This window comes from Vigna angularis, chromosome 3 (assembly GCF_016808095.1).
Source record: "Vigna angularis cultivar LongXiaoDou No.4 chromosome 3, ASM1680809v1, whole genome shotgun sequence".
Lineage (NCBI taxonomy): Eukaryota > Viridiplantae > Streptophyta > Magnoliopsida > Fabales > Fabaceae > Vigna > Vigna angularis.
In genome coordinates, this window is record NC_068972.1 from 39,305,665 (window position 1) to 39,319,872 (window position 14,208).

The 14,208-nt window shown below is 34.6% G+C and overlaps 1 protein-coding gene across 1 annotated transcript; it reads right to left on the reverse strand.

Moving 5' to 3' along the window:
* Window positions 1-1,912: 1,912 nt before the first annotated feature.
* On the reverse strand, window positions 1,913-3,351 carry LOC108324896 (uncharacterized). Its single transcript, XM_017557837.2, has one exon. It carries the CDS (start codon window positions 3,160-3,162, stop codon window positions 2,152-2,154), a length of 1,011 nt encoding a protein of 336 aa, XP_017413326.1. The 5' UTR covers window positions 3,163-3,351; the 3' UTR covers window positions 1,913-2,151.
* Window positions 3,352-14,208: the final 10,857 nt, after the last annotated feature.

Sequence of the window (14,208 nt, forward strand, 5' to 3'; positions counted from 1 at the left end):
AGACTTTCAGGTTCACGTATTCCGAGACCTTCGAGAAGTGGGCAATCGGCGATTTGGCCTCTGGAATCAACTACTTCATGCGCAAGAAGGTAAGTTTTATGAGATTCTGAATAAAATTCATTGTTTTAAGTGAAATTGAGTGGTTTCTGTTTTTGGGCGTGTAGAAAGGTACAGGCTTTTAGGGGGATTATGACTTTGGGAATATGTGTAATGGTTTGCATTTTGCAATGTAATCTGGCAGTTGCAAGTGTGTATGCTGGGAGTGATTCTGTGCAGCTCAAAGGGGATGAGATAATTGTGGAGTTGTACCAATATATGATCATGGAAATTCTGTAGTGGCTTCCGGTGAAAGATCTCCTGCGATTCAAGTGCGTTTCAAAAGGGTGGAACCAACTTGTCTCCGATTCGATTTTGCGGCACGGCAGCTTTCCGGGGCTACGGTTTTGCAAAGGAGATGACAACGAAGATGAAGAGGCAGTAGCGATTTAGGGTTGGAAGGGCTTTCCAAATTGGTTCTCTTGTGGTTTTTCTGAATGCAGACCATTTTCCTCCCTTTTTTTTTTTGCTTGCATAACTTTTTTATTTTTTTTTAATTTATTAAATTTCAGATCATGGCAGCATATTTTTTTTAATAAAATATCCACATCAGTATATTCACTTCAGCACATTTTAACGTCAATTGTGACAACTTAACGATTATAGCAAAATTGGTTCAATTTTACAAATATTTAGACCCAATTGAGATATTTTGCAAATATATAGACCCAATTAAGACAGTTGGAAATATAAGGACCCACTTGAGATTACTATGCAAATACGGACCATCCAAGGGTTTAAACCTAAATTTTACTTTTTTTTCTCTCCATTTATGAACAAATAATTTAATAAACATATGAAACACTTGCATCTACTGTAAAACACAATCTTCAGAGACTTGTTCTATGAAAATCATGTAGAGAATATATTTTTACAGTCCTCACTGTAAGAAAAATTTACAATCAATCTTTCTTTTCTATTCCTCTCTTATTTTTACCTAAACTAAGATATCATTAATATCCACAATTATATATATATATATATATATATATATATATATATATATATATATATATATATAATATAACCATAAAAACTTTATTCTGTAATAAAATACACTATGATTAAAGATTCAAGTTTATTCAAATTGCAGCCTATTCATTTCCCTCTCCTTTGTAATACTCAATTGTCAATTATTGGGCAATTTCTTCCGACAAATCTGCATCACCTGTAAGCAATAGCTGGCAATAATAGAGCAAAATTCAATTTTCAAATTAGAATTCTGACAGTAACACCAAATTGAATTTTGATTTAATTCCCTCCCAAACCAAAAAGCTCTAAACAACAAAACTATAACTCCATATTTTTCAACAAATGTGACATTGACTCGTTGAGTATCAACAGCTGAAAGTTGAAGATTCAGTTCCCTCCCAAACCAAAAATCTCAATGCAAAATGAAGAAACTCAATAGCTTCAAATATCTGACATAGAGCATTAATCAAATGCTTAAAGTTGAAAATTTAATTCCTCCTAAAACCAAAATCACCAAGCAACAAGAACAATCTCAATCTCAATATGGCATTGAGCAAAAACAATCTAAAGTGCCTTGTTCCATTGATTCAATTGTTCAAGAATCACTGCCCCCATCAATCTCACACATCTGTCTCTTGCCCTGTAATCATATTGAAATGTTGAACTCACTAACACGAATGAATTCTAATCATAACAATGGAAACAATTAACCAAAATGAATGAATTCTCTTCGCATTCAAAAGTTGTTTACCCAATTCACACCAAACCAAACGTTCATAGTCTGATCTAACATCTACGGCTAACATTTAAATTTCATGTGAAAGTGACGAGTGACACCAATTCATAATCTGACTCTGCTTAACTTCATGGTCCTTCATTCATAGCTTCAAAATTGAACACAAGAACAAGCCTTGACGAACCAACCTATACACCATAACATGCATAACAGTAAAGAAGAAAAATTCGCAGCTTCAAAACTGAATTTATAAATTTTGAAAGAGAAAAACAGAATTCTTCCCATCCCAAAAAAGTTATAGACAATACACCATAAAAGAACAATATCTTCATCCAACGGATTCAAATTCAAGCCCCAGAAGAAGCACCTCCCATCAACGCCTTCTTCAATTCCTCACTCGCTTCAACCTCCGTCGATTTCCCCGAAAAACCACCATAATCCGACGGTGTTTTCTTGTCGTTCTTTTTAGGGTTTTTCCACTTACTAAACTCCGAACCTCCGCTTCGGACGCCAACAATTTCTCGCCGGAGATCCTCCACGGCGTTCCTCAGCAATCCGTTCTCCGACTGGAGGACCTCCATCTGCCGTTTCACCGCGAAGCACGCCTCCGCCACGTCAGCACTCGCAGGAGCCCCAGTGGCCGCGTTCGCCCTGCCCTTCTTCGCCTCGCCGCAATCCATCATGTGCTCCACGCCGATCTTGTCCATCACGAGAAACGGAATCCGCTGGAACGCGCCGTCGCCCTTGAACTCCGCCGGAACTCTAACCCCCCAGCGGAACTTCACGGCGGCGCGACCCCGCACGGGGAGCGTTGTCCGGGCGGACACCTCAACGCCGGAGAACATCCCCGCCACGGCGCCCGCGGCGCGGGAGTTCGTATCCAGAACAGGAATCTTGGCGCCGGCGAACGACGGCGTTTCGACTTGAACGGCCTCGTTGACGACGACGACGTCGTTTTGCGCGTTGGAAAAGGGTTTTCCGTCGAAGAGGGAGGTCTGGGTCTTCTTGAATGTGAAGTCCCCGAAGCGGGGTTTGAAGTGGAGCATGAAGAGCGGGGAACCGGTTCGGGAGGGAAGGCTGAACTCGCAGCTCATGAGCATGGAGCTCTTGAGAGGGGAACCGAAGGGTCCGGTTCCCGTTTTCACTATGAGCGAGAAAGGGTTCTTGGAATCGTTAGGTCGATACGCCACTTTAAGCGAAGGACCTGATTCGAAAAAGGTAGAAAGGTTGAGAGTTAGTTCTTTGGTTTCACCAGCGACGATGCCGGATTGGAAGGGCATTCCCAGAACGCTCAGCGGCACCTTCGCCCTAAACAAGGGCTTCTGCTGTTCATCGCGGAACTTCAGAGAGGCTTTCATCCTTGCTTTCAACTTGGAACCCTAGTTTTGATTTGGGGCTCACTGGGGTTTCTGTTTTATACTCTTATAGAGTAAATCTGTGAAGATATGTTAAGAAAGTTTTGATACTTTGCTCTGATTCTGCTACAACACTGTTGTTTCTTGTTGTTTTGTAACTTTGATTTCACAGGCTGCACTGCACAGGGAGTGTCTGTAGGAGATAATTGGGCCTTTGGATTTTTATAATCAACAGAAAATCATTATTACATGGAATAATAGGGTAAGAAAACTTTTCACAGTATTTTGAATACTAAAATCATTCTTCAACATAAATAATAATTGAAATATTTTACCAATTGGCAAATTCGTTAAAAATATTTACCTAATTTCAGTAGCTCATTCAAACAATACGAGTTTGAAACGTGCGTCAAGTACGGTCGAATTATGACGGATTTTTGGTTATAATTATATAAATAAGAACACCATAATATATAATTAAATATATTGTTATAATTATAAAAATAAATAAAAAGATCTAAATCTTATGTACTGTAATATTTTTTTATTTGTTCATGTGTTGCCTTTTGTATTTATTATTATATGCATTTTTTTCTCTATAAATACAATATTTATGTTGTTTTAGAAAGTGCGGTCATATTTAATGGGTTCCTATGTATTTGATGATTCGGCATCTCACTTTCTCTTTTTTGTATTTTTCATATATTATTTTTCCACATGTGTTTGTCCTATATTTAGTGATATGGTAAAGGTTATGCCTAATCGTATATTTAGTGATGCAGTAATTATGTCTAATATTTTTTAACATTATTTCTCATATTAAATTTAGTTTCGTTTAAAAATAATTTAGCTATTGCTAATTGAAAATATACAAGTTTTATTTATAATCATTTTTCTCGTTGTACAATCCTCAATTATCGTAAGTTTTCTCGCATTAAAATACGCTCCTATATTCTTATATTGTACTTTTATTGTTCCTCTTCCAACTGACAAAATAAAAGTTGGGTCGGTAATTATATACTCTTAAAAATTACCTAATAGTAACATTAATCGATATAAGACGTTGTCAAAGGAAAGAAAATAAATAGGTTAATGACTATCACACGGAGCCTAATAAATTCAAAAACAACAAAATATATATATATATATTACTGATATTCCTTTAAAACATAATAGAGGCATAAAAAAGGTTACTAACCCAAAAACGTCAAATGAATGCATGAATCACGATGTAAATGGATTGTTCAAAGTGTATTTAAATACAAAAAATACATAAGCAAGTTACTATAAAGATTATTAACAAAAATGAAATATAAGCAAGAATGACATTGTAAATAGATTATTAATTTCTATTTAACAAATATTGTAACAACCTTAAAAGTATAATTTATTTTTTACAATAGTTTCTACGATTTATAATATTAAGCAAAATCTGGTCAAGAAGATATAAGAATATATATATATATATATATATATATATATATATATATATATATATATATATATATATATATATATATATATATATATATATATATATATATATATATATATATATATATATATATATATATATATATATATATATATATATATAATAAACACATGTATGAAGTGTAGTTACGACCCATAATGCAAAAGTTTTTCAAAATAAATCAAGTAGTTATATAACTCAGTCAAAATTGACAATTAATATTATCCTATAAATATTGTTTGTATGTATATGATATATAAAACATAAGAAAGTTTTATTAGAATTTTCTCTGGTATGGTCTATCATCGTTTCCACATGTAAGTTCTTCTATTCAGACCGATATGATGATTATTGTAAAAAGAGAGACATAAGCAATACATACAACGAAAGAAAAGGGTAAGCTATTTGAAAAAAAAAAATCCAATCTACATATACTATAAATATATTAAATAAAAAAATCATTATACATTTCTACACAAAACAAACATTTATCTAATAAACTGATCACAAACATAATACACAATTTTAGACTTTTTATCTTGATTTATGCATTGACTTTGGCACAAGCCTTGTATTATCATAAAAGTGGATTGTGTCAAAGGTCTCACTTTCACTTGGTCGGATAGGAATGTCCAACGATACCCTAGCAGAGAGCTCTTTGGGAGAAAAGATCAAGCTCGTGCCCAACGATGAGCTCCCTTTCCCAACGGTGAACCTAACACCCCATACCCTAAGCCTTATAGCTCTTTGGAAATTAAATTTCAGAACGGCATCCAGCGTTAGCTTTCCCTTGAGCCATTTGTTGGGTTATTGGGCTCCCTTCCTATGTGGAGAATAGGTCCAAATAATATGGACCTTTAGGTCTCACTAGGTCAAATTGAGATGGGTTAGATTAGTAGAGGACATTAGAGTCATTTGAAGAGAGGCAAAAGCCAAGTGAGAGAAAAAGAAAGAGAGAAAGTCATTCCCGCATAACCCTAAACCTGCACTGGTGTTTTATTCGCTGTTAACTCGTTCACCGTTGGATCGAGCTGATTTTTGGACACTAGGTTCCAGACATATGGTTCTTCATTTTGACCGTTTGGATCGTCAATCGGTGGTCTAGAATTGGAGAAATCGGTCCCCCACCAGCAGTCCTGTTTTTGTGAAATTTTCATCTTCTTGGTTCTCATTTGTAAGCATTTGTGCTTATTTAAATTGGCTTATTGAACACATCATTTGGTGTTATTATTGGAGACTATTTTGTACCCTATTATTGATCATAGTGGATTTTTTCTTTGGTCTGGGCGACTTGTGGTTTTTACCCTTGCATTGAGGGGTTTTCCACGCTAAAAATTGTTGGTGTCTCTTTGTGCTTTGGATTCTATTTTTGTTCTATTTGTTTGGTGCTCCTCACAAATTCTCGCAAGAAGGAGGATTGAATTTCCGTTGCGTTATTACTGTTTGATAAGTTGTTATATTTTTTGGTCATTTCCCCATTATTGTCAAAAGAGCATTCAACGACCTAAACATGGTGCTCATCACTCTAGTCCATTGAGACTTATTGTCAAAATAGCTTTTGACAGTACAAAGTGATGTCCAACGCTCTAGACCATGAAGCTCTTTTACTTGGTCATTTCAAGATGGCGCCTGCGCGATACATACCTTATGCCCAATGTCATATCAACACATAAAGAAAACTTAGTATTTGGCTTGTGAAATTTGCTTAATCTGATATTTTCTACTTTTCTATTCTAATTCAACATATTTAAAAGCATTCTCATGAACCAATTATTCAACCCAAATACTAGATTCACAATCCTCTATAACTCAATTTCACAAGCAAACCAATAACATATATACATATATTTCATTAATATACAAATTTCACATAATTCATCGTTCAATCATAATACAATCCTAAAATCTATCAACAATTGAAAACATAAATTTAATCATTAACTTCTCTTATTTTGGTTAAACAACATTTGCTCTCAAAGGTATTCTCTATAGCTCTATTCACACAAGAAGACCTAAACAACCATACCCCAGTTAGAGTTTTAAGCATGACATTATGATCATAGAGCAACAAACATTCACTAAAAACAACCTTGAGTCATATGCCATGTTCTAGAGCTCAGATGCAACTTAAGAGCTAAAATGTCTAAGAAAGGAAAAACAATAACTTACTCTATTAAACTTTTTAATTGGATAATTTTGTACAAGTCTTTGCAAGAAACACTTTTATGATTCTTGATCTTTAATCATATGAAGATTTGGGTAAAAAATGAAGAAATATGGTAAAGAGAAAATTTATACATAAAACAAATGAATTTTCTTTATTATAAATCTATTTATAGTTTGAACTTTTTTTATTAAAATATTACAATGTTATGTTCTTTTAAAACCACCACTACTCTTAAATCCTCTTCTATGTTCTCACAAAATATTTAAACACATGAAACACATAAATTAATGTAAAAAGTATGAACAAAATTATGATATCATAAATAAATTATTGACTCATATTTAAACAAAAATAAATATCTACAAATAAAATTATAACCACAAAAATTACAATGTAAAAATATTGTTCAACAAATTCATAAATAATAATATAACTACATTATTGACATCTATTTAAAACAAATATATATATATATATATATATATAATATATTGCTAACTATAAGAATGTAAGAATAATAATATAAAAATATTGTTCAAACTATATGATGTATTTATTGGATATCTATCCACTCAAAAAGATGTTAAAAATGAAGTAATATCCAAGTATTTTTCACAAAAAGGTTGTGGAAATGGAGAAAACAACACAACAAAAACAAGCCTGTAAAAGAAATTACAAAATAGATTAAAGGTTTTGTTATCAATGAGGAGCATTGGTGTTTTGAAGTTAATAATTTTGATGATGCTACAAAGTGAAGAATATGAAGACTCTTGCTACATCAAGTTTAAAAACATATATGCATAATGATCAGCAAAGAAAAAGAACAAGAGTAAGATTCAGACCGAACGACAGATAAGCAGACGAAGACTGAACGATCAGTATCAGTCAACGGCCGAACGAAGATGCAGACCGAACGACTACAATTAGATGAAGGTCAAACACAGCTAAAGGCATAACACTGTTCATGGCCGAACACAATTAACAGACCGAACGACATATAATAGTTGAAGGTTGGACGATGTATAGCAGTTCACTGGCCGAACACAGTTCAGGACCGAACAAAGTTGAACATGGGCGAAACTCGGCTGAAAATTGAACGGTCACTAACACTGACCAAACACAAGTTAAGGACCGAACGGTGTTGAACACCGTTGAAGGCTGAACACTACTAAAAGGCTGAACGAAGCATGGTAGTTGAAGACCGAACAATGTCTAACACAAGCCGAATGAAATTGTGACCAATTAACACTGTAGAAGAAAATGTTAAGAGTTGGAAAGTTTACAAGTATTGAGCCGAGCGGTGAAGAGCATGATCGAGACCGAGTAGTTAGCACCGATCGCTGAAAAACTGTAAGGAGACAAGCCGAACGACAAAAGGCAATCAGGGCTCAAACCGGATGATAGAAGGAGTTGAAGAATTGAAGCCGACTGGTTTGAAATGTCAATACTCAAACTATTCCAAGTCTCGCAGATAATCGATTATCACTTACAATAATCGATTATCACTAGCAGTTGTAATGTGTCTTTTCAGTTCCGGACCAATAGAAAACGGTGCTATCTGAGGAAGTTCTCAAGTGCTAGTTCATTGCTATTTTCAAGTCTTGTGAACAGAAGAAGCTCGCGCTTTGTGTGTCAAAGGTCGGAGCGGTTCTCTTCAAGTTGGCAGAGCTGTTTTCTTCCGGTTCGTTCGTCGAAGGAAGGTGTTTTTGTTACTGTTATTTTCAATCACTGTATTGTAACTGTAAAACTGTTTTTAGTGAAAAGGTTAATCACTCTTCATAGTGATTAACGACTGGACGTAGAATCTTTTGATTCGAACCAGGATAAAAATCATTTGTGTGATTTTTCTACTCCCTGCACTCTTTATATTTACTCCTCATCAACTGTTTGATAAAACGTTTGAGAGAAAATTAAAAGAACCAATTTTTTAATTTGACCGAACACGCTTTCTGTAATTTTTTATTCCGCTGCACAAAATCGGTATCGGTTATTCCAACAATTGGTATTAGAGCTTGCTTTGATATTCTTTCAAATTTTTTGAAAATGGTCGGTCATCAAAATCAAGTATATGTCGAGGGTGCTTCCATCAACAGATCACCACTTTTTACTGGTGATAATTATGCCTTATGGAAAGTCAGAATGAAAATTTGTATGGGGTCGGTTGACAAAGACATCTAGGAAGTTGTACTAAATGGTCCTTATATTCCAAAAAGTATTGTTGATGGTGTAGAAGTAGAAAAACCATATTTTAATTGGACTGCTGAGGAAAATAGAAGATCCCAATTTGACATTAAGGCTCGCAATATTATTTCATCTGTTGTTGTACTTGATGAGTTCTATAGAATTTCAGTTTGTAAGAAAGCACAAGAGATGTGAGAAGTCCTCAGAGTCACACATGAGGGTACTGATGACGTGAAACGCACAAGGAAGAACACGCTCATCCAGGAGTACGAGATGTTCAGAATGCAACCTGGAAAAACTATTTCTGATGTCCAAAAGCGCTTCACTCATATTGTGAATCACTTAACTGGGTTGGGTAAGACATTTGATATTGATGAATTAAATGTAAAAATTTTGAAATCATTGGACAGGTCTTGGCAACCAAAGGTGACAACTATCTTAGAGTCACAAAATCTCATCCAAATGTCGATGGCAATTCTCTTTGGAAAGCTTCGTGAGCACGAGCTTGAATTGAATAGATTGACTGCGGAAGAGGATCAAGGAAGGAAGAAGACTCTTGCCTTCAAATCATAAATATCTAAGGGAAAAAGTTCAAGAAGAACCGAGGATGATGACTCTGATGATGAGGAAAACAAGAGCCTCATGATAAAGAAGTTTTCCAAGTTCATGAGAGCAAAAGGAAATGACAAATACCGTCGATAAAGAAAAGAGAATCAAGGTTCTCCGTCAAGCGTGAAGTGTTATGGATGTGGAGAAAGAGGACACGTGAAGACTGACTGTCCTACGAACAAGAAAAGTGAAGAAAAGAAAGAAAGGAAATTTCCTAAGAAGAAGAAGAAGGCTTACATTGCTTGGGAAGAAAATGCGTCTTGTACTTCAAACTCAAGTGAGTCAGAATAAGAAGCAAATTTTTGCTTAATGGCTGACTTAGAAGACACTGGAAGTCAAGTAAGTGATTTTAGTTTTGAATCAAGTGATGAATTTGATTTACAAAAGGTCTTTCTTGAATTGTTAAATGAATATGAGAAACTAGATTCTGCTCATAAAAATTTGAAAAATGAGTTTAAGGATTTGCAAATTAAATATGAGAAAGCTTTAGATGAAGAAGTAATTTTGAAAAATAAAATTTGCAACTTAGAAACAAAAGTATCTGATTTTAATGAAAATAAGAATCTTGTTGAATGTTTATCCTGTAAAAGTCATATGTTTGATATTGACATACTTGAAAACTTACTTGCAAATGCAACTAATGCTATCTCACATGTTCAAAATAATTTTAGAAAAAGTAACGTTAAAGACAAGAACATGCATCATCATAAGAAATCTAAAGTTAAGAGAACTCGTAAAGTTTGGGTTGAAAAAGGGACTTTGTGAAAAATAAGGTGCATGATGGTTGTTGTTTTTATTGCATGAAGCATGGTCATACATAAAACAAATGCAACATTAAACACTTTGGAATTCCAAATGGAAAATATGCGTGGGTGAAAACTGTAAAATGATGCTTGCTTGCATGAACTAACCCCAAGGACCCATAATGAGATTGGGGACCTAAATTCTTGCTTAACTTGTTTTGTAGGAACCTACAAAGTCAAAGAAGTCATTGTGGTATCTTGACAGTGGTTGTTCAAGACACATGACTGGTGACAAGAAAAGGTTCATCTCTTTTGAGAAGAATAAGCAAGGATTTGTGACATATGGGGATAACAACAAAGGAAGAATTATTGGAAAAGGAGACATTGGAGGAGGAAACACATTGATCATAAAAGACGTATTATATGTTGAAGGTCTCAAACACAACCTTCTAAGTCAGTTATGCAACAAAGGTCTCAAGGAGATGAGGATTACTTAAGGGAAGCTCTTGAAGAGATGTACTTAAACGAAAATAATCATAGACAAACTCAAAATCAAGAAGTGGATCCTAAGAGCTATAAACAACCACGTGGCCTCTCCTTGGACAACATCATTGGAGACATTTCAAAAGGGGTAACTACTAGGCGTAATTTAAATAATTTTTGTCTAACAGTAGCTTTTGTGTCTCAAATAGAACCCAAGAACATAAAAGAAGCTCTTCAAGATGATAAGTGGTGCATTGTTATGCAAGAAGTGCTAAACCAATTTGTAAGGAATGACGTTTGGGAACTTATTCCTAAAAAAGAAGACTATCAAGTCATTAACACAAAATGGGTGTTCAGAAATAAGCTTGATGAAGATGGAAACATTACAAATAATAAAGCAAGGCTAGTTTCAAAGGGCTATTGTCAAGAGGAATGTATAGATTATGATGAGACCTACGCCCCGATAGCCAAGTTAGAAGCAATTAGACTTTTACTTACTTATGCATCATTGATGAAATTTAAATTGTATCAAATGGATGTAAAAAGTACATTTTTGAATGGTTTTATAAAAGAGGAAGTATATGTTAGTCAACCTCCTGGATTTGAAGATTTTAAATTTCCTGATCATGTGTTTAAACTGAAAAAGGCATTGTATGACCTTAAAAAGGCACCTAGGTCTTGGTATGAAAGACTTAGTACTTTCTTGATTGAAAATGATTTTTCTAGAAGAAAGGTTGATTGAACCTTATTCATTAAGAAAGTAGGAAAACATATTTTACTTGTTCAAGTGTATGTGGATGATATTATCTTTGGATCTACTAATGATTCATTATGTGAGGGTTTTTGCAAATATAATGCAAGGTGAGTTTGAGATGTCTATGATGAGTCAACTGAATTTCTTTTTAGGACTACAAATAAAGCAAATGGAAGGGGGAGCCTTTGTGTCCCAAACCAAATACTGTAGAGAAGTACATAAGAAATTTGTAATGGATACTTGTAAAGAAGCCAACACTCCTATGGCGACTTCTTGTTACTTAGATAAGGATGAATATGGAGAAGAAGTTAATCAAACTTTGTTTAGAGGGATGATAGGATCTCTATTGTATCTTATTGCTAGTAGACCAAATATTATGCAAAGTGTGTGTATGTGCTAGGTACCAAGTAAATCCTAAGGAATCTCATTTAATTGTTGTTAAGAGAATCTTGAAATACCTTAAAGGAACTATCTCTTTTGGACTTTGGTATCCTTTTGATGCATTGCCTAGCTTAGTTGGTTATTCTGATGCAGATTATGGGGGCTGTAAAATAGATAGGAAAAGTACTAGTCGTACTTGTCATTTTCTAGGTTGTTCTTTAGTGTTTTGGCACTCAAAGAAACAAGCATGCGTAGCCTTGTCTACCACTGAAGCTGAATATATAGTTGTAGGCAACTGTTGTGCCCAAATCTTGTGAATGAAACAACAATTGGAGGATTTTGATATCTTCCTTGATCACATTCCTCTGAAATGTGACAACACTAGTGCTATAAACCTAACCAAGAACCCCATAATGCACTATAGAACTAAGCATATAAAGATAAGACATCACTTCTTAAGAAATCATATCCAAAAATGTGATTGCTCTATAGAATATATTGATGCTTTGAATCAATTAGCAGATATTTTCACAAAAAGCCTTGCCTAAAGATAGATTCTATGAACTTAGAAGAGAGTTAGGAGTCATAGACATGTCTTAGACTCAAGGTTTCTGACTTTTTCACGCTTTTCGTACTCCCAGCGTATTTAATCGATTATCCAATGGATATAATCGATTATTTCGAGCGTCTGAGAAAGGGTTCGGTTCGCACTTAATCGATTATTCTGAGGCATAATCGATTATTCTAACTAGCTCTTCAAATCTGGGGTAGTCATGAACAAATAATCGATTATTACCATCATAACCGATTGTCCTTGCATTTCTGGAAATTCTTTTTTGAAGCGATAATCAATTATCACTTACCATAATCGATTATCACGCGTACAGTTTCAACAAAAAAGCCGTTACAATGTCTTAAAACGGCATAACCAGTAGGATTTGCTGCTCCATTTGAAGTTGGACCTTCTACCATGCATTCATCCTCCTCTCTCTCAATGGAAGAGTACTTTGCAAATTTGTCCAAGCAATTGGAGGACATGAGTTTAGCTCATCAAGCACATTTTGATGAACTCATTGAAATACAACAAACTCATGAGGAATATGTGATTGAGAAATTTCATGATTTTGACACTCGTCTTGGCAACATTGAAAATCGCCTAAATCTTCATCCTCCGAAAAGACCACCTACTCCAGATTTCTAGATTAGGCTGCTTGTTTGCTTGTTTTCAATTCGTGTACTAATTTAGTTGTATTTCCTTCTCTTGTAATGACATTTTCCCAAAATAAATAGAATCCTTCATGTTCTCATTTAGTGCATACATTATTCTTTTGAGGGGGAGAACATTTTGAGGGGAGTATAGTTACTTTTTGCTTATGATAAAAAAGGGGGAGAAATACTTCTAGTGCAGTTACTACTAACCTGTTTGTAAGTTTAAATTTTGTGCAGATATTCAACAATACTTTTAAACATGGAATTTCTTATCATCATAAAAAAGGGGGAGATTGTTACCAATGAGGAGCATTGGTGTTTTGAAGTTAATAATTTTGATGATGCTACAAAGTGAAGAATATGAAGACTCTTGCCGCATCAAGTTTAAAAGCATATTTGCATAATGATCAGCGAAGAAAAAGAACAAGAGTAAGATTCAGACTGAACGACAGATAAGCAGACGAAGACCGAACGGTCACTATCAGTCAACGGCCGAACACAACTAACAGACCGAACAACATATAATAGTTGAAGGTTGGACGATGTATAGCACTTCACTGGCCGAACACAGTTCAGGACCGAACGGAGTTGAACATGGGCGAAACTCAGCTGAAAACCGAACAGTCGCTAACACTGGCCGAACACAAGTTAAGGACTGAACGGTATTGAACACCGTTGAAGACTGAACACTGCTTAAAGGCTGAATGGCGCATAGTAGTTGAAGACCGAACGATGTCTAACACAGGCCGAACGAAATTGTGTCCAACTAACATTGTAGAAGAAAATGTTAAGAGTTGAAAAGTTTATAAGTATTGAGCCGAGTAGTGAAGAGCATGACCGAGACCGAGCCGTTAGTACCGAATGCTGAAAAGTTGTAAGAAGACAAGTAACACATAAAATGTTGTGAAAAAAAAAACATTTAAAATCACCTTCAATTTAAAAAAAACAAAGTTTTTTCAAAATGCTATATCAATTTTAAAATTATTCACACACTTCAATTTTAAAATAACTTAATATAGTCTTTGATTAATCGAAACTTAAAATTATA